At 42.4% G+C, this 20,225-nt stretch overlaps 1 protein-coding gene across 1 annotated transcript; it reads left to right on the top strand.

Annotated features, from left to right (window-relative positions):
• The first annotated feature begins 7,421 nt into the window (after nucleotides 1-7,421).
• LOC123409471 ((R)-mandelonitrile lyase-like) lies at nucleotides 7,422-11,544 on the top strand. Its single transcript, XM_045102363.1, has 5 exons — nucleotides 7,422-7,524; nucleotides 7,627-8,033; nucleotides 8,238-8,553; nucleotides 10,069-10,978; nucleotides 11,089-11,544. The coding sequence occupies exons 1-5, from the start codon at nucleotides 7,422-7,424 to the stop codon at nucleotides 11,168-11,170; spliced, it is 1,818 nt and encodes a 605-aa protein (XP_044958298.1). The 3' UTR covers nucleotides 11,171-11,544.
• The last annotated feature ends 8,681 nt before the right edge of the window (nucleotides 11,545-20,225 follow it).

The raw sequence follows: 20,225 nt of genomic DNA, 5'->3' as shown, positions 1-20,225 counted from the left end.
GAAAAAACCCCTAACTAACTAACTAACAAACGAATAAAAGGATGAGCTACTAGGCTAACACAGTAGTGCATCGCTTAAAGCGAAGATACACTCACGTTTGCTCCGAGCGGGATAAAGGGCTGCGTACAAGAGCTGGATGTGCGTTGGCTCCCTAGCGCAAGTATTTTTTTCTTTTTTCATTAAACAATCGTTGCACTTTAAAAAAATTGTATATGCACTTTTTAAAATTAAATTAAATTTTGAAAAGTTGATAACATTCAGAAAATCTCTCACCAGAAATTATATCATGACATTTTAAAAAATTGTGTCAAAGACATTAACAAAAGAACATGACATTCTAAAGAAATGCTCACAAGTTTTAAAAAATATGTTCATGCCGTTGTTGAAAATTTGTCGTCTATTTAAAAATTACCATAATTTAAAAATTATCCCATATTTGGAAAAAATATTTTGTGTCAAACATGTATTTGGAAATTGGTCAACATGTATTCATAAAAATGATGAAAAGATGTATCTAAAATTGTTCAAGGTATATGAACAAATTCGATGTGTATACTAAAATACACGATTGTTTTGTTGAAAAAGAAGCAGTATATCAGCAAATTAAAAATAAAAACACATCAAAAAAATGAAAAAACCCAAAGAATGAAAACAATGAAAGGCGACAACCCAAGTGTTAAAATCTTTGCGAGTTTCAAAAAATACACTTTGTTAAATTTAAGGATAATATTTGTACAATGTAAATAAAATGTTTCTGTAATTCAACAAAAATGCTTTGAACCATTCAAGAAAATGTACGTGACATCTTAAAGAGGTGCCCACGTATTTCAAAACAATGTTTTCAGATGTTTAAAATGTGTATACAATGTGAAAAACTGCTCCCGTAGATTAAAAAAAATGTTCAATGTGTATTTGTGTAACATGTACACGGAAAAATGGTCACTAAATATATTTTTAAAAAATGTAAAACATGTATACAAAGAATGCTCAATGTACGTAAAATTTCTTATATGCATTTTTTTTGCAATATCTGTTAAAAGCAAACATGTATTGAAAACAGAAAAAAAAACTGACGAAAATGATGAAGATCATGAAAGCCGATGAGAAAAACACATATAAAAAATCACAAAAGTCTTTAAAACCGTAACTTGTGTCTTTCTGGTACAGATACCATTTGTTGAAGGTCGTCACGGGCGCCCCTTTGTCTAATTATAGCGAGATGCAGGGAAACCACATGCTACGGGAGAGCCAAATGGGCCTCACATTTTGGATTGTTTTTTTTCCTTTCTGTTTTTACTCTTGTTTATACTTCCAAATATTGTACATTAATCTATTACAAAAAGAAAATACTTTACTTCAAACATTTGAAAAAATAATATTAATCAAGCATTTGAAAAAGGTTAAATTTGATTAGAAAATATATTTCTCATGAATATGACAAATTTATATAAAAAATCTAGAACTTGTGTTAAAGAAGATGATAATGTATTTGAGAAATGTTCATTAAGAATTTTAATAAAATATTAGAAAAGTATTTGAAAAATGTTAAATGCGTACAGAAACAAATGTTTACCATGTACTAGATTATACTAATATTGTGTTTGAGAAATGTTAATCAATCATTTGAAAATGTTAAAATCTGTATAAAAATGCAAATAACGTATTAACAAATTTAACATTTTACTTGAAAAATGTGACAAATTTATATTGAAATAGTACTGACCATATATTCAGAACTCGTATTTGAAAAGAAATCTTAATTAAGTACTGAAAATAATAATTCTATATAGAATTTTTTTTGACCATGTGTTTAAAAAACTTAAATGTGTATATAAAAATGTTTATGGACAATACAAAAATGCTGAATATGTACTGGATTTTTTTACATCTGTTGAACAAAAAGTAAAATCTATGAAAATAGATTGAAAAAGCCAAATAAAAAATAAGTAACCAAGAAAAAAAAGATGCCAAACAAATGAAATGAAAACAAAAAATATGATGCAAATGAATGGAAACGGAGGAAACCATGAGAGGAACAGAAAAAACCGATGAACACCAAGTAAAAACACAAAGAAGATGAAGAAAGTAAAAGAAGAAAAAACAATAAAAAACCGAGAACCAAACAACAAAAATGAAGAACGGCCAAATAATGGGTGACAACGACTAAAGAAACAAAGAAAACAAAAAAATTAAAAATAAATAAATAAGGTAAAATGGTGAAAAAACAAAGGGAAAAGAAAAACCAATGAAAACTGAGAAAGAGACCAAACAAATCAAAAAAATAGAGAAAAATAGATAAAACAGGAAAACAAAAGGTGAATAAGGAAAAACCATGAAACAAATGAAGGAAAAAAGTGGGCTTGCCTAGTACCTATAGGTGGATGATAAAACCTCATAACATGTGCCGCTGGCCACCAACTTCGTGTCAGATGCAAGATGAAACGATACGGATGAGATACAACCCTAGTGAAGATTAAGGATGCATTTAGTTACGTATAGCAAGTATGTACATGCCCATCAAATACAACTTTTTTCGGGTTGTTTGATTCATTGATGACATTATTGGATTTGCACCGTATAGTGATTAAAGCAACTTTGAACATGCATCGCGATTGCACTCTTACACACGTGCGCGGCCATGATGAGGCAGGGCGGAAACCAGCTCACGCACAAGTGGGTGTCGTGAATTTTCACGTGTTCTTTTCTAATCACCTCTTGATCTTCTTCCCTTTTAATCTACACAACGATGCTTTGATTTCAGCTGTGCTTTAAATGAGAAAGATGCACATCGATTGTTAGATGTTTGGTTCCCATTTTCATGGACCGTAAATCTTCAAATTTGTGTTAACGTTTGCCGATTTTTTAGATGAAATTTTGGCAAAATATTCACACTCGATCGCCTGTTTGAAATTTTCTTTCACTATTAGATTCATCTTGTAGTTCCACACGACTTTTGTGTTGTGCGTTTTCTCTTTCAGCGATCATAGTCAAGTAGATCTACATCTCCCTTGTGGACTATACATATGCATATGTGCGGTATGTTTTAATGACATTCCTTAATTTCCTTCACTTAGTCTCTTCTCATGTGTCCTCCTACACTTGCTCCACCATCAGCGTTGTACCTCCCTGCCTCTTCTCCTGCATTCTACTACACTAGCGCTGTCATTGACATCGTTCATGTCGGCCTCCTTTTATGCGTCCTACTCCCTCCGTTTGGAATTACTTGTCGCTCAAATGATTGTATCTAGCATTGCAATATATTTAAATAAATCAATATTGGCGATAACTAATTTCGGACGGAGGTGATGCTACACTAGCGCCGTTGGCATTGTTCCTCTCCAAAAGAGCATGGTGCTTCTATGTTTGATTTTGGTAATTGATGACAATCCCTATGGACAAATGGTTGACTTGAGTTATGTTTGAAGGATTTGTCCATAGGCATTGCTCAAAGGCCATTTGTTAGTTTCATGGTTACCAAGAAAAGATTATGTGTTGACCAAGGTGCTATTTAAGGAGTTATCCAAAGATGGATCATGTAGGAGTTGAGCCTATGACAAGCATACGTTGAAGAAAAAGATCGTGTGAACATTCATGTTTACCTTCAAGACATCATCATTATGAACAAAGAATATAAGATACAAGGCTTATTAAGACCAAGTCTAACAGTGATTCAAGTTGATCAACACATAAAGCGTCGAAGATGTATTGAGAGGGATCAAGTGATCCCATGGTATGATAAGCATTGTCCATGCACTTGATGTACTAATCCATGATCTATGTGAGGTTTCTGTGTGGGGTTAGGTATGTTTTCATATGCGTGCGTTAAAAGGAAGACCTCATATAAGCCAAGCCAGGGAGGATGACTATCGCTGCTAGTGCTTGCTTTCGAGGGATGTGCAAGTTTCTGTTCCTCATTCATCATTCATGATACTTGAACGGTAGTTAATTGGTAGTACCACTCTGTTGTACTTTGGCTATGGTGCCACTCTAGTACCGCTAGTTTCTGTGTAGCCAAACACATTCCAAGCCTTGGCGCGACAGCCACCTACCAAGGTGCCATGCCCACGTCTCCCACCAAAGATTTTTCATGTATTTGTTGTAGCGCCACCAAGATTTAGAGGCGGTTTATATTCAAAAGATGTGCTTGCATTAATCCTAGATTTCCATTTTCTGTCGTCTGCACGTCAACTTTATAGACGTTAAGGCAAAACAGGCACACCACTAACGCGAAAGTCTCCATGTTTGAGTTATACTGGTACACGTATACCTTTAAAAGTGTTTGACTATGTATACAAATGACCGTGTTGAAGTATAAATGTATAACCCACCTTTTTCCATTATGGCAAAGTTTCGGTCGAACTACATGGTGCGTACGGCTCAATACGACATCAGAATCAATAGATCTTGAGTTTAAGATCCGACTGACACAACTGGGTCACAAATACAAAGTATGGGAAATTGTTGTAGATAACAAAACACATTCCAAGCCACTTCCCAAAGTTTGTTCCAAAACTTGAGGCATCCATCCAACAAATCGATCAACTGGAGGTCCATATCTTCCCCCGATATGTTAAAAAGCCCAAAGATATTCGGAAGAAAACCCCGTAAGGTATTCCAACGTCGACTCTCAAACCTTCTATAACACTTCGGATTGTGGAAGCAATCCAAGGCGGTCCTGTATCGATCCGCGGCACGGTCGGGATGCGATTTCTCTTGTAAATTGGAGACAAAAGTAGGGGAGCTTTACGGGAGACCGGACACGAGAAACCTTGCTATCTGACACCTCGACCCACCCAATCCCCCAGTCCCATTTCCTTGCCCTTCGCCCCCTCTACCCATTGCTTTTCACCCTCCACCACCTCCGTCGCTGCTGCTCCTGGTACATCTCCGGCCGCTAGAGAGGCGTTGTCGGACGTCCGCAACTAGCACCGACGTGCCCGCTCGCCATTTACGACGGAGCTTTCCACCCTGAAGCCGTTTATATCCAGGTACACTCCATCCCATGTCAATGATCTCCATGGCGAACACCATGCCCGGCAGGTGTTCGGTCAAATGCCATTGAGTTTAATTTCAAATGCAATACCCTTTTTTAGAGTTTGAAGGATGGCGAGCTACTCGGTCATGAAGGATGAGTTGTTGTGTGATGTAAGGGTGGTGAGCTACTTGGCCATGAAGGATAAATTGTTGTGCGATGTGTGGTTGGCCGTATCCGCGGATTTCGTAGGCAGGACTAGAGGGGAGCCCTTGTGGCAGCAAGTGCACGAAACGTTTCACGCACGAAAGCACATTGCACCCTACAACATGTACATGATTTAACCGCGCAACATGAGATCGTTGTCGTATCGCCGACACAAAATCCAGATCACCATCATCAAGTTTTGCGACGTTCTTCTTCAGCTCGAGGCAACGTGGCCATTGCACGCGATAGAGGACGAGATCATAAGTTTGTTGCTTCCTCTTGCTCAACTTGTTGATTGATTCATTCACCCAATGTTAGTCTGCACATTATATGTAGCCTGCATGTGTTGTTGTGATGCATCGCAAGAAAAAGGGACGGCCATTTACGTGCACACACCGTTGGATGAAGCTAAAGAGGCAGTATGTGTAGGACGTCATGATCCGTTGACCAAAAACTTGTTGCACATCTTTTCAATTTAAGACCTTGTTGTACTAGACTACATTTGCATGGTACGTACGGATGATTTGTGCTATTTTCTATCTGAATTTAAATGAATACTGTCATATTTACATGAATTTCATCCAATTTATTAAAATGCAGGTTAAAATGTAGGCGGCTACGTCTTCTCGTATTTGTGTGTGTGTGGACTGGTCTCTTTTCATATTGACACATGCGGAAGAAAATTTACGGGCTAGAGTTGGTTGGAGATGCCTAAGAGCATCTCTAGTAGAACCCTCAAACCCTTAAATCTAAAACCAGTTTTAAGGATTGAGAATTGGCCATTTTTGACACTTTTAAGGGTTGAAAAACAAGGGCAAAGACTAGAACCCTCAAACCCAACCCTTATAACGGAATATTCTGTTATAAGGGTTGGGTTTGAGGGTTCTAGTCTTTGTCCCAACCCCAACCCTTAAAACTGTCATTTCATATATCACACATTTCATCACATTTCATCATATGACATATCACAAATTCAATCACATTTGACATAAAACAATAATCATTCTAGTTATTATTACACCACCGAATAAAACAATAATCATTCAAATTATTACAACAATGTTTGAGCAAATTACAACAATTGTTCGAATCAAATAGGACATAGAAAAGTAAAACAAAGATACATCATAATTCATGAGTAAAACATTTGACAATGGAGATAAAATGTAAAGTGAAATAATAGCAACTTTGGAAGATCATGACAATCTGAAGCAAAATACAAGGTAAGCATATCATGAAAATTTGAAACCAAATTATTACATGCTAACTTATTTCTTAGCAGCAATCTGAAAAAAAATACAAGGTAAGCATATCATGCAAAATCTATTTACTAGCCTCTATTTGTAACTGATTTCTTAGCAGCAAAATCTGCCATTAAATCTGTTATGAAACCTGAAACCTGAAATCATGGAACCTGAAGCAAAATCGGTATCAATTGCACAGGGCAAAACCTGAAACAACTAATTGCACAGGGCATGTATCAATTGCACAGGGCAAAATCTGTCATGAAACCTGAAACCTGAAACCATGAAACCTGAAGCAAAATCTGTTATGACTTGCCTGAAAAAAATTCAGTTGGCTAGAAACTCACATACACAGGGCATGTATCAATTGCCTCTTTGCCAATAATTTTGTTCTACTTATCTAGCAAAACCAAGAAGAGTATGTACACTGGAGCTCGCGAGGGCACCATGGTAGAAATGTGGAGGTGGAGAAGGATTGGAACAGGAGCTCATCGGGGCGTCGGGGAACTGCTGCAGCGGCGAGGTGGGTGGCTCAGGCCGGGGCGGGGCGCAGGGGCGGGCGCGGGGGCGGCCGGGGCGGGCGCGGCGGCCGGCGGGGGCCTCCATGGCGGCGAGGCGGGCGCGAGGAGGCGGCGGCTGGAGACGGGAGCGGGATGAAAATCCCTCCCGCGCTGGAGAGGAAGTGGAGTGCGGGTTGGGAGGAGTTTCTCCTCCCAACCCAACCCTCACTTCTACAGGTTCAAAACAAGTTTGAGGGTTGGACCTCTAAATTATTTTACGGATTTGAGGGTTTAGGGGTTCTAGTCTATCTTTTTTTCCGACGAAAACTGTAAAAACGGTTATTTTTAAGGGTTTGAGGATATAAGGGTTCTACTAAACGACCTTGGTCCAGCCCGTTTCCGTTTTCCCTCCACATCCCCAACAGCTAAACCCCCGCGCTTCGTCTTCTCCGCTCGTCACACTCCCCGTCACCCTCTCCTCCCCAAACCCCCACGGCCATGGCCACCACCACCCCCTCTCGCATCCCCCTCCCCCTCCTCTTCGCCGCCCTCCCCTTCCTCTTCGCCGCCCTCGCCGCGGCCCAGCCCCGCCCCTTCGGAGGTAACCATCCGTCCAACCAGCCAGCCAACCAAACCCGCGCGCCCAGGAGCAGGATCGATCCCCGCCCGATTCGGCCGAACCAAGATCCGCGAGATCTGCTCTGACCCGTGCTCGCGTGTTCCTCCGCAGGGGCGCCGCCGGGGTACGCGCGGTACGTGTCCGACGCGACGGCGACGGCCGCGGAGGAGGAGTACGACTACATCGTGGTGGGGGGCGGCGCGGCCGGGTGCCCGCTCGCCGCCACGCTCTCGGGCCCCGGCGGGGGCCGCGTGCTGCTGCTCGAGCGCGGCGGCGCGCCCGCCGAGTTCCCCGCGCTCGCCACCGCGGGGGGCTTCGTCAGGACGCTCGCGCTCGCCGACCCCTCCCCCGAGTCCGACGCGCCCGCGCAGGCCTTCAGCTCAGAGGACGGCATCCCCAACGTGCGCGCCCGGGTGCTCGGCGGCGGAACCGCCATCAACGCCGGCTTCTACTCCCGCGCCCACCCCGGCTGGTTCCACGGCCACGGGGAGGTCTGCTACTCTGCTCCTCCAACCATTATTCAGTTTGGATTAGCTAGAAGGGTTGGCCAGTTCGGTTATGGATTCATCCATACAGAACTGATCAGTAATAAATCCCGAGCATGATATCCAAAATAGGAACATTCATCCCCAAAGGATTATATCCATCGACGCTTTGAAAGTGTTTTTTCTGTCGATTGATTTTTGGAGATTCAGGGCGCCGAGGTGCCGGATTGGGACATGCGGCTGGTGAATGCGTCGTATGAGTGGGTGGAGCAAGAGCTGACATTCCAGCCGGAGGTGCACGGGTGGCAGGCCGCGGTGAGGGCCGCGCTGCTGGAAGCTAATGTGACGCCATGGAACGGCTTCACGGTGGAACATGTCACTGGCACAAAGATTGGTGCCACCACCTTTGATGCATCGGGACGCCGCCACAGTGCCGCGGACCTGCTGGCTTTCGCCCGCCCTGGCCGTCTCCATGTCGCTGTCCGTGCTGCCGTTACACGCGTCATAATTAACCCTATCGATCCTGGTGAGTGACGCATTGTTCTACTTCTTGCCTGTTTGTTCACATGGTTTTACTTTGGAAATTTTGAATTTGTTTGCCATATTGCCATAAAATTGTATCTGGAATGTTAATCATTTGCTTGCCATAACTGCATTAGTAAGTGGTATCCTCAATACTTGCATCAGTTTGGTTATAGTTTGTATGATCATGCCAATCCGTTTGAATGCTGGATTTCTAGAAAGAGCCAGTTGCTGTAAACGTAATGCATGATATAGTCATAATAATGTTTGGATCTTCAGCACACACATAATAGCAAAGTGTCTAGGCTAATGCTGATTTCAGAATGATAAGTGGTGCAAAAATCTTGATGTGCACAGCAGAGTGTGAACATATTTCTATGATTGCTTGTTTTCTGGTTTCTGTATGAGTTGTGCTACTTCTAAGGCGCTGTGCCTATTCCGTTCAAGCTTACCTGAGACTGAGAATAGAAAAATGTTTTCCTGTCCTGCATTTCTGTTTAAATCACAGGTTCACAGTAGTAGTGTAGCTAACCGAAGACCATATAGGTTTCACAAACAAAATATGCATTTTGGAGACCCGTGCGTATAAACAAGTAGCATTTGTACTGGACAACTGGTAGATACACATTTTTTCTTGTTCAAGCCGTCTCTGTTAGCAAAATAGCATTAAGATTAGGGGTGGATTAACGAGCTACTCGGCTCGTTAAGCTCGTGCTCGTTAGGCTCGTGCTCGTTAAGGCTCTACTCATTAAGCTCGTTAAGATTCCTCTGGTTTAATTCAGTTTGAAATTTAACAGGCCTCTCTTATGTTCCTGTTATAGCAATTTCTCCTTCAAAGATATGCCGCAATGACAGATTTGTTGAGTGCGAATAGTTGGTGTTTTCCCTCTTAGCTTTGCCCCCTAAATAGTTTTCTTCAAGCTCCACCACTTTCTCCTGTTGCCTTTTAGGTGATAACGCTTTTTGCCCCAAAGCCGCACTAAAGTGATCCATCTCGCACAATCCATCTCGCACAATCTTATCCCTGCACAGCAAGCACTGTTTCTTGAGCGTTTGCAAGTATTATGCATATAGCTCTAATTGACATTTTGAGATCATTTCTTATTTTCCAAAGTGTCCACATGACTGCAGAAGTCACCATGCTAATGAGTTCGTTATTTGACTTATGGTTCCAAAATAAGCCATATATTCAAAGGGAAAGTTGTAACCGAATCATATTCAAAATCAAGGCCCATATGCCGACTTGATCAAGTATCAGACCAGATCGAGTTACTGATCAGCTTACACTCTTTGGGTAACTGCCACTGGAAGCTAAAACTTTAGTGGGTACTTAGTTGTTGTTCACTTATGCTTGCTTAAGTTGTGGAATGTACTTGCACTAGATTAACTCATTTCCTTATTAGCTACAATAAGAATTATCCTGAACAAATGGTGTTTCATCTATGAGCACATAATTTTTAGCTCTAAACTAATGTTCAAGTATGAGTAAACTTTTTTCCTTCTTTCCATATTTATCCAGCTGCACGCCGTGGAAGGTCACGACCAGCAGTAGCAGCGGTCGGCGTCGTGTACCAGGACCGTCTTCTCCAGCAGCACCATGCCCTGTTGCGTCCAGGTGGGGAGGTCATACTTTCTGCAGGTGCACTAGGAAGTCCACAGCTGCTGCTTCTCAGTGGCGTTGGCCCTGCTAACGATCTTACGTCCCTCGGCATCCCTGTTTCTGCGGATGTCCCTGATGTTGGGAAGCACATGTTCGACAACCCTCGCAATGGCATCTCCATCATCCCATCAGTCCCCATCGACCACTCCCTCATCCAGGTGGTCGGCATCCCTTCTGCCAATGGCACTGCCTCCTACCTCGAGGCTGCGTCATACATTGTTCCCGTTTCTCCCATGCTGCGCCCAGCCGGTCCTTTTATCAGCCCGACTTCGCCACTCTATGTCACCATGGCAACCATCATGGAGAAGGTTCCTGGCCCATTATCCGAGGGCTCGCTCTGGCTATCATCGCCCAATCCCACGGAGACCCCCTTAGTGCGCTTCAACTACTTCAGCCGCCCTGAGGATCTAGCACAATGCGTCGTGGGCGTGCGCCGTGTGGCACAGGTCCTCCAGAGCAGGACGATGGACATATTCCGTTCGCCAGTTGGGCCGGCGAGCCAGAGCAGGAGAGGACGCGCTAGGAGGGACTTCAGGATTGTTGGAGCGACCCTGCCACTCGACTGGAGCACAAACAACACGGCTGTGGCAGATTTCTGCAGGCGGACCGTGGCCACGCTGTGGCATTACCATGGAGGGTGTGTAGTTGGCAGGGTCGTCGACAAGGATTTCAGGGTCATCAGCACGCAGTCTCTTCGCGTGGTGGATGGGTCGACGTTCAGCGTGACTCCCGGGACGAATCCTCAGGCCACGGTGATGATGATGGGCAGGTATGATGAGTTGGGTTATATAGTTGTTCTGCTGTCCATTTTTAGCAATGTTGGTGCTAACTGAGATAGTAATTGTTAACATGTTTGCCTTCCTTACTGACATTTAACAGGTACATGGGGCTGAAGATGATCGCGGAGCGGCACAGCAGGAGGCAAGTGAACACATCATGGTCCAACGAACTGGAGGAGTAACCCTCTTCCAGTGCTTGTGAAACTGATTCAACACCAAACATTTCAGTGATATCCTATGGAGCGTTGGAGTGCGCCGTATTACTGCTCCTGCATCCGGTGCATTACTGCTACACTTTTTTTGCGAGCGATATACAACGTGTATATATTGTACAGTGATAGCATATGCACGAGGAAGGGGATGGCATGACATGCTTGGATATCACAATTTTTCATAGCGAACAGCGTCTGCGGGTTACGATGCTCTGCTGCGATTAGTTAACTGACTATAATATATACACGGGGATACGGCTATGCTGAGAGTCTATTGCTGGTGGATGTTACTTGTACTCTGATTTAACCTGAATAAAGCGTTTTCCTAACAGAGGACTGCCGAATTCATGAATTTGCAACTCTGGATACAGTTTTTGCTACCAATTACGACCTTTTTACGAAGATTAGTTACTTTCTATACACGGGGATAATGGATATTGCTTGTGCTTTTTATCCAGTCTGAATAAAGCGTTTCCCTGACTCGAGAATTTCGTAAAGTTTTCGACTGGCTTTTGCTACCCTGGACCTGGAGATACAGTTTCATTTGCTAACCTGGAAGCTTGGAACTACTTGTTCCAGAGCGTCTTGCATAGAGAAAGCCCAAGCTATGCTGAACTGTTCTTGTGTGGCGCGCATGGACTGTCGTTCTTTTTGACGGCCAACTCTAGCACACGTACGTACGCATTCTCACCTTCGGCCGTCGGCGAGCTCAAACTCGCATCTTCCTCACCTCCGGCTGTCGGTGAGCCTATGTGGTCTGCTTGTTGCTGCCGCCATGGTAGCGCATCAGCTGCACCAGGCACTGCGACAGCCACCTCCCGTGAGGATTCCGTACACCGACAAGTCGCCGGCCGACCACAAGGAGGCCTTTCCGTGAAGAAAATTTATTCTTGACCGCTTCCGGATGGAGTATATTTAGGGGTTGAATATGCGCTGAAGGATAAATTATCTTACTCTATTACGTTTAGGAAAACGTCTAGGTGCCCTTACATGGACGGAGGAACTGGCATGGATAGGGGATTGGTTAGAGTTGCCCTTAGATGGACAGAGGGACTGGCATGGATGTTTGCTAAGGCGAAGATTCACCGTCAGAAAAAATGAACAATACCATTCAACCAAGGCGAGAGAAGTGACACTGAATAAAAAATGAACAGTGCTATGCGCCGGTGCATGCGGGCCACGCGGTCCGACATCCGCCGCGCGTCCGTACCGTTAGATCTATCCATGCAACAAATATTCCTTAATGCAACAAATTTTCATTTGGTTGCAATAAAAATATGGTTGTAGCAGAAAAATATCAACGTGATCGTAGAAAAAAACGACGCTGATGATGCGTGATAACAAAACAAAAAAAGGTTCTAGCAACGCAATCCGGCGAACTCGGGTTGCAACTCTTACGAACATGTATGCAACTTTTTACTGAACGTTGCAGCAAAAAATGATGCTGGTTGTAGCAAAAGTAAAAAACACCGATTGTAACGAAAAATCCGATGAACTGGAGTTGCAACCAAACGTATATGCAGCTTTTTTACTGGACAAATGTAGCAAATAAAAAACGCTTGTAGCAAATATGAACGCTGGTTGCAACAAATTTAAACGAAAAAGAGTTGCGTGCCTAATCAGCGGTGTGCGCGGGTCGCGTGCGGCCAGCCGAACGGTTCGGCCGGCGCACCAGCCAGCAATGTTTACCATAAAAATAACTTGTAGATACTCACATGCTACATAAACTTTTAGTTTCTATTACAACTAAGCTAGTAAACAAATCTTTGCTAGCATATTTGTTGGACCCGTACACTGCAGAAAACTTTATCGAGATATTTACAAGTACTAAAATCAATATAAACACACCACAATAAATCCAAGGGTAGCAAAATAATCGGTAGATAAATTTGATTCTTGAATATTTTTGTGTTTTTCTTTGGTTGGCATAATTCAATTCAACAAAAATTTCCAAACCGAGGTAGTAAAGTATTATTATTTCCTTGCAAAATGTAAATCTACTTTTGCACTAGTGTATTTTTTAAACAATGGATAAATTTTAAAGTTCTGAACCACAATTTTAGACTATGACCAATATACTTTTGTTTTCAATATTGTTAAACACAATACATAACTCAATTAAACTTGTATGTGAAGTTTATATTTAAAAATAAGATTTAGTTAAAAAATGGCTTACAAAAATTAAAAGTATTTAGTATAAATTTGTGATGTTCTAAGAAAACCGTAGAGAAGAGGGAACACAACCATTAGCTGCTTTTAAATTTGGGATCAATTCCATCTCCGAAAGGGAAAATAAAAAAAACTTGATGTTTAAACTCCCACGGAAGATAAGAAAATGCAATAAAAATAAATGAGGCACCATGCACTCATTGAGTAGAGGCCAATGATTCAGCTAATATACGAACTGATAGTACAATTGATCCAGAGTGGAAGTTTGACCCAAGGCATGCACATAGAGCACTAGTAAAGTTGATTGTGCTACATGAATTACCTTTTACTTTTGTTGAGTATCTTGGCTTTTGGTCCTTTGTTAAGACGTTGAATCCATGGTTCAACGTGGTATCTAGAACAACAATTAAAGAGGATTGCATTGCTTCATATGATAGACACAAAAAAGAAATTCAAGCATCATTTAGCAATCTAAGTTCCCGAGTGTCATTAACGGGTGACATGTGGACGTCAAATCAGAAACTAGGTTATTTATGCATAATCACCCACTTTATTGATGACTCATTGACTCTACAAAACAAATTAATCAGATTTTGCCTCTTGGAAACCCCACACAACGGCCATAACATGTTTGACATGGTGCAAAAGAGTTTGAAAGATTGGAACATTGAAGCCAAAATATTTAGCTTTACAGTGGACAATGCAACAGTTAATACCTTGATGGTTGGCCACTTGACAAAGAATTTAGTAGTTAGGTATTTTGTCTATCATAGTGGAAAATTATTGCATGTTAGATGTGGTGCCCATGTACCGAATCTTGTGGTGCAAGATGGGTTAGATGCAATGGCGTTGATTGTTAAAAGAATCAAAGTACCAATGCAGTATGTCAAGGGTTCGCAAGGTAGAATGGAGAGATTTGATGATTGCGCAGGTGGGACTTGCTTGTAAGAACCATCCTTCGCTAGATGTGCTTAGAATATGGAATTTAACGTATCGGATGCTTGAGTCAGCATTGTCATTCAGAGAAGCGTTTGAAGCCATGCAAAATGATGACAAAGATTATGAATTCGCTCCTTCAACTAGTGAATGGGTGATGGCCAAAGCTATTTGCCATCTTTTGGGCGCTTTCTACACAGCCACAAACAAAATCTCGGGTAGGACATATCCCACCTCTCACCTTTACTTCTATGAGGTCTCGAAACTGAAGCAGGTAATGGAGAAAGAAGTCTTAAGTAAAAATATTACCATTGTTGCCATGGTGAAAGAGATGGAGAAGAAATGGATCAAATATTTTCAGGAGTCATTCTTAACAAGTTGTGTGCCTGTGATATTTGATCCGAGGTACAAGTATGGATATGTTGAGTTTCGACTGAATGCAGCTTTTGGTGGTGGCGCCGAGAAATATCTTACCATGGTAAAGAATGCGATGAAAATCCTATTTGGTGAATACACATCTGAATTTTGAAACACTTCTGATGAAGGTGATGAGCTTGTAGAGGAGGATGGGGAGGGAACCCTCGATGATTGGGATAAGCATTTGAGATTGAAAAGATCCCACAACTCGAATGAGCTACAACGATATCTTGAAAAAGACGTGTTTCCTCACCAACAGAAGTTGGATATCTTGAAGCGGTGGCAGATTCACTCCCCAAAGTTTCCCGTGCATGCGGCTATAGCGTGGGACATATTGGCAGTTTCCGCGTCTACAGTACGTGCGGAGGCTGCATTCAACAATGTTGGAAGGATCATCACTAATCAGAGAAGTAGTTTGAGCGTACTGTTGAGGCACTGATGTGTCTCGAGGATTGGCTTCGATCATCCGCTAATGTGTTTTTAATTATTTTTCCATACTTTATTAATACCATCTATGTTGAATGTTTCATTTCAATGCGTCCAATATTGTAGATCGCCAAAAGGCGGAACCAATAGTCGCAGACCATGGTAGTGATCAAGACGATGCTCGAACCACCTAAGGTAATTCTGCTAGTTGTACTTTGCACTTTTGGTACATTATTACGTCATGATATATTTATAGAAAAAATAGGACCCATTTAACGTACATTATATGATATAATTCTAGGCGATACTAGAACTTAGACCCTGATGTACCTAAGGTAATGCAGTTAAAATTTCGTGATGTTTCTTACTGTTAATTCTAGCCAGCCGGGAAAGACTACTAATGAGCATTCTTTTAAAAAGGAAGTGGCAGGAACAATGTCAACAATATGGTGCAAGTAATTACTAATAAGCATTCTTTATTGCTCTGTGAGAAAATGAAAAAGAAGAAATAGCTGTCAACTTCATGCACTCATGGCAAAAGAAGAAAAAGTTGTCCAAGGAAATGTTCTATGAAGTTACAAAGTTCAGTGTTGCAGTATTGCAGGTTGAAAATTCTATTGAATGTGTGGTGTTCATGTATCCTAAAGTTAAGTTATTTTCAGAAAAAATTGTTTCCTAAGTATGTCGTTGCCCATGTAGCCTACAATTTCATTTGTGTCTTGTTGAAGTTATTATTTGTTTAGTTTCCTAAGGGCGTGTTTGGTTGCTTTCGGCTACAGTACCTGCATTGCATACCCATCTCCAGCCAGCCTGGTTCTTCATATGCACTCATATGCAGCAGATGCAACCTGTTTGGTTGGCTGCATCGCACGAAGGGGCACTTACCCCCCCTGTTGTTTGGTTGTCGTTTTTGTGCTTAGGGTGTGAGCAGATGCAAACTTCAGCCGTTTGGTTGCAAACAACGTTTGTGTTCTGCTCACCCCATTAAAATGTGGTGACCTTACCACCACATGACCAACACAAAGCAAGCAACGGAAATCACAACAAACTACTTAGATTAACATCAAACAACTTAGATTAAACAAAGCAAGCAACGGAAATGATAGCAACAACAAACTTAGATTAACAGCAGGGGCATCCTCCTTCCCTGCTCCACGCCAGGGTGCCGCTCCTGGCCAAAATATTAACAAGTTCACATCAAAAGTACCATAATTTCTAGAGAGACAACATAACAAGTTCAACACTAACACGTAAGTTAACTACATTGCATGCTCAATGTTACCAACGCAGTTGTGCTTGCTGCAACGAAACCCGCACATGATCGAGGAGTCGTGGTTGTAGATTTGGACCTTCAGGGTGAGTCCTGAGATGCACAGAATGAGGAGGTCGCCGGGGACGATCCGGTGGTGGCGGCAGAAGTAGTTCCAACCTCGGCCAAGCACCATGTGCCTATCGAAGTTCTGGACCTGCACCCAGAACTTGCACCACTTGTTTGCCGAGAGCCTGACCACGTGCGGGATCCACCTAATGACCAGCCACTCGTTCATCACATACATGAACTTGGGAGGGATGACGAGCATGGCGAGGTCTTCGGCGTCCTTGATTTGCTGGTAGAAGCGCAGTGGCTCCCGCCCCCCCTCCTCGTGGCCGGTCCTCGGAGATCGTCCCCTTGAACAAGGCAGACTCGTGAAGGCGACCCTGCTAGGTGATAACCCATAAGTGTAGGGGATCGCAACAGTTTTCCAGGGTAGAGTATTCAACCCAAATTTATTGATTCGACTCAAGGGGAAGCGAAAGAATATTCTCAAGTATTAGCAGCTGAGTTGTCAATTCAACCACACCTGAAAGATTAGTGTGTGCAAGAAAGTATCAGTAGCGAAGTGGTATGATAGCAACGGTGCCAGAAAAAGGTCTGTTGACGGCAGACTATTGCTGACTTGTTGTATCAATGGCGCCAGAAAAAGGTCTTGCAGCAGGTAAGAGCAAAGTAGCAAGTAACAGTAGTAGTGACAACAGTAGCAAGTAATAGCAGTAGCAAGTAACAGCAGTAGTGACAACAGTAGTAAAATACTCATAGGCATTGGATCGGTGATGGATGATTATGCCGGATGTGATTCATCATGTAACAACTATAACACGGAGAGATAAGTAACTAGCTCCCGTTCGTCAATCTAATGTAGGCATGTATTCCGTATGTAGTCATACGTGATTAGGGAAAAGAACTTGCATGCATCTATTGTCCATCCCTCCCGTGGCAGCGGGGTCCTAATGGAAACTATGGGATATTAAGGTTCTCCTTTTAATAAAGAACCGGACCAACGCATTAACACTTGGTGAATACATGAACTCCTCATACTATGGTCATCTCTGGGAGTGGTTCCAGCTATTGTCACTCCGGGGTTGCCGGGTCATAACACATAATAGGTGACTACAACTTGCAAGATAGGATCTAAAACACACATATATTGGCGACAACATAATAGGTTCAGATCTGAAATCATGGCACTCGGGCCCTAGTGACAAGCATTAAGCATGTCAAAGTAGTAGCAACATCAATCTCAGAACATAGTGGATACTAGGGATCAATCCCCGTCAAAACTAACTCGATTACATGATAGATCTCATCCAACTCATCACCGTCCAGCAAGCCTACGATGAGATTACTCACGAACGGTGAAGAGCATCATGGAATTGGCGATGGAGGAAGGTTGATGATGACGATAGCGACGATTTCCCCTCTTCGGAGCCCAGAACGGACTCCAGATCTGCCCTCCAGATGAAGAATAGGAGGTGGCGGCGCCTCCATATCGTAAAACGCGAAGAATCCTTCTCTCTGATTTTTTTTCCGGGCGAAACGGAATATATAGAGCTGAGATTGGAGGCGGTGGAGCCTCGTGGGCCCCACAAGCCTTCACGGCGCGGCCAGGGGGGTGGCCGCGCCCCCTGGGCTTGTGGCCCACTGGCTCACTCCCTCCTGTGGATCTTTGCGCAGGTATTTTTCATTAATTCCAGAAAAATTCTTCGTAAATTTTCAGGTCATTCCGAGAACTTTTATTTCTGCACAAAAACAACACCATGGCAATTTTGCTGAAAACAGCGTTAGTATGGGTTAGTTCCATTCAAATCATGCAAATTAGAGTCCAAAACAAGGGCAAAAGAGTTGGAAAAAGTAGATACGACGGAGACGTATCAACTCCCCCAAGCTTAAAGCCTTGCTTGTCCTCAAGCAATTCAGTTGACAAACTGAAAGAGACAAAAGAAAAAACTTTGACGAACTCTGTTTGATCTTGTTGTTGCAACTATGTCCAACGAACCAGAATTTTAGCAAGATCACAAACAAACCACAAAAGCAAATGACATCTAGGTCTCACGGTAAACTCATATCAATGGCATAGTCAACTAGCGAGCAAATAATAATAAGCCTCAAATGTCAACACTTCAATCAAAACAACATGAAGCAATACGAACATATGGTATCTCGCTAGCTCTTTCTGAGACCGCAAAACATAAATGGAGAGCACCTTCAAAGACCAAGGGCTGACTAAACATTGTAACTCATGGCAAAGAAGATCCAGTCACAGTCATACTCAACACAGTTAAAAGCAAAGCATAAAAATGACAGATGTGCTCTCTAATTGGTGCTTTTTATAAGAGGAGGATGACTCAAAAGGAATATAAATAGTCAGGCCCTTCGCAGAGGGAAGCATTGATTTGCAGAGGTGCCAGAGCTCAAACTTTTAAAACAGAGATAATAATTTTGGGTGACATGCTTTCATTGTCAATGCAATGACTAAGAGTTCTCAACATCTTCCACGCTACACATGCTATAGGCGGTTCCCAAACAGAAAAGTAGAGTTTTGACTCCCCCACCACCAATCAATCACACTCCACGGCTAGCCGAGTCCTCGGGTACCGTCCATACCAACATCAATCCTGGGGGAGTTTTGTTTGCAATTATCTTTTCGATTTGAGCATGGAACTGAGAATTCCAATTACCGGCCCCTTTCTCGTGAATGATAGTGAATAAACACATATCGAGGATAACACGCCTAGCATGGAAGATACCAATAGCCCCCTGTCACCACATGAGCGGTCCGGGCATGCAAAACAGATTATTTCTTGAAGGTTTAGAGAGTGGCACATGCAAATTTACTTGGAACGGCAGGTAGATACCGCATATAGGTAGGTATGGTGGACTCATAAGGAACAACTTTGGGTTTATGTGAGTGGATGCACAAGCAGTATTCCCGCTTAGTACAAGTGAAGGCTAGCAAAAGACTGGGAAGCGACCAACTAGAGAGCGACAACAGTCATCAAAATGCATTGAGATTAACTAACATTGAGTGCAAGCATGAGTAGGACATAAATCACCATGAACATGAGCATCATAGAGGCTATGTTGATTTTGTTTCAACTACATGTGTGAACATGCGCCAAGTCAAGCCACTTGAATCATTCAAAGGAGGATACCATCCTATCATACTACATCATAGTCATCTCAAAATTCATGTGGGCATCCAAGACAAACCATTATAAGCTCCTAGCTAAGTAAGCATGGCATCAACAACTATGATCTCTAAGTTGTCATTGCAAACATGTTTCTCTCACAACAAAGCTGAACTAGGAACAGTGAGCTAGTCATATTTACAAAAACAAAATAGATCGAGTTCATACCAGCTCTTCCAGGCTCAGTCACTTCATCATATATCGTCATTATTGCCTTTCACTTGCATGACCGAACGATGTGAACAATAATAAGCGTGCTCGTGCATTGGACTACGCTGGAATCTACAGGCAAACACAAAGGAGAAGACAAAGTAATATGGCTCTTTGAAAGCTAAACAGGTATGCATGCAAGAGCCACTAAACATTGTAACCAATGTCTTCTACCTTGACCCAAAGAAAAAAAAGAAAACTATTTACACGGGAAAGCTCCCAACAAGCAAAAGAAGAAGAAGAAAATCTTTTTGGGTTTTCTCAAACTAGACACACACAAGAAAACGAGAAAAAGAAAATAAACTAGCATGGATGATACAGTGGCAAAGTGTGAGCACCGGCTAACAAAGTAAAAGCATAA

The sequence above is a fragment of the Hordeum vulgare genome, chromosome 7H, assembly GCF_904849725.1.
Source record: "Hordeum vulgare subsp. vulgare chromosome 7H, MorexV3_pseudomolecules_assembly, whole genome shotgun sequence".
NCBI classification, from domain to species: Eukaryota; Viridiplantae; Streptophyta; class Magnoliopsida; order Poales; family Poaceae; genus Hordeum; species Hordeum vulgare.
The sequence above is the reverse complement of the archived record's forward strand: the minus strand, read 5'-3'. Positions and strand labels throughout refer to the sequence as shown.

Coding starts and splice junctions, on each gene's coding strand:
- LOC123409471 (XM_045102363.1), top strand. CDS start 7,422: ATGGCCACCACCACCCCCTCTCGCATCCCCCTCCCCCTCCTCTTCGCC. Junction 8,554..10,068: donor AATTAACCCTATCGATCCTG/GTGAGTGACGCA, acceptor ATATTTATCCAG/CTGCACGCCGTGGAAGGTCA. Junction 10,979..11,088: donor ACGGTGATGATGATGGGCAG/GTATGATGAGTT, acceptor GACATTTAACAG/GTACATGGGGCTGAAGATGA.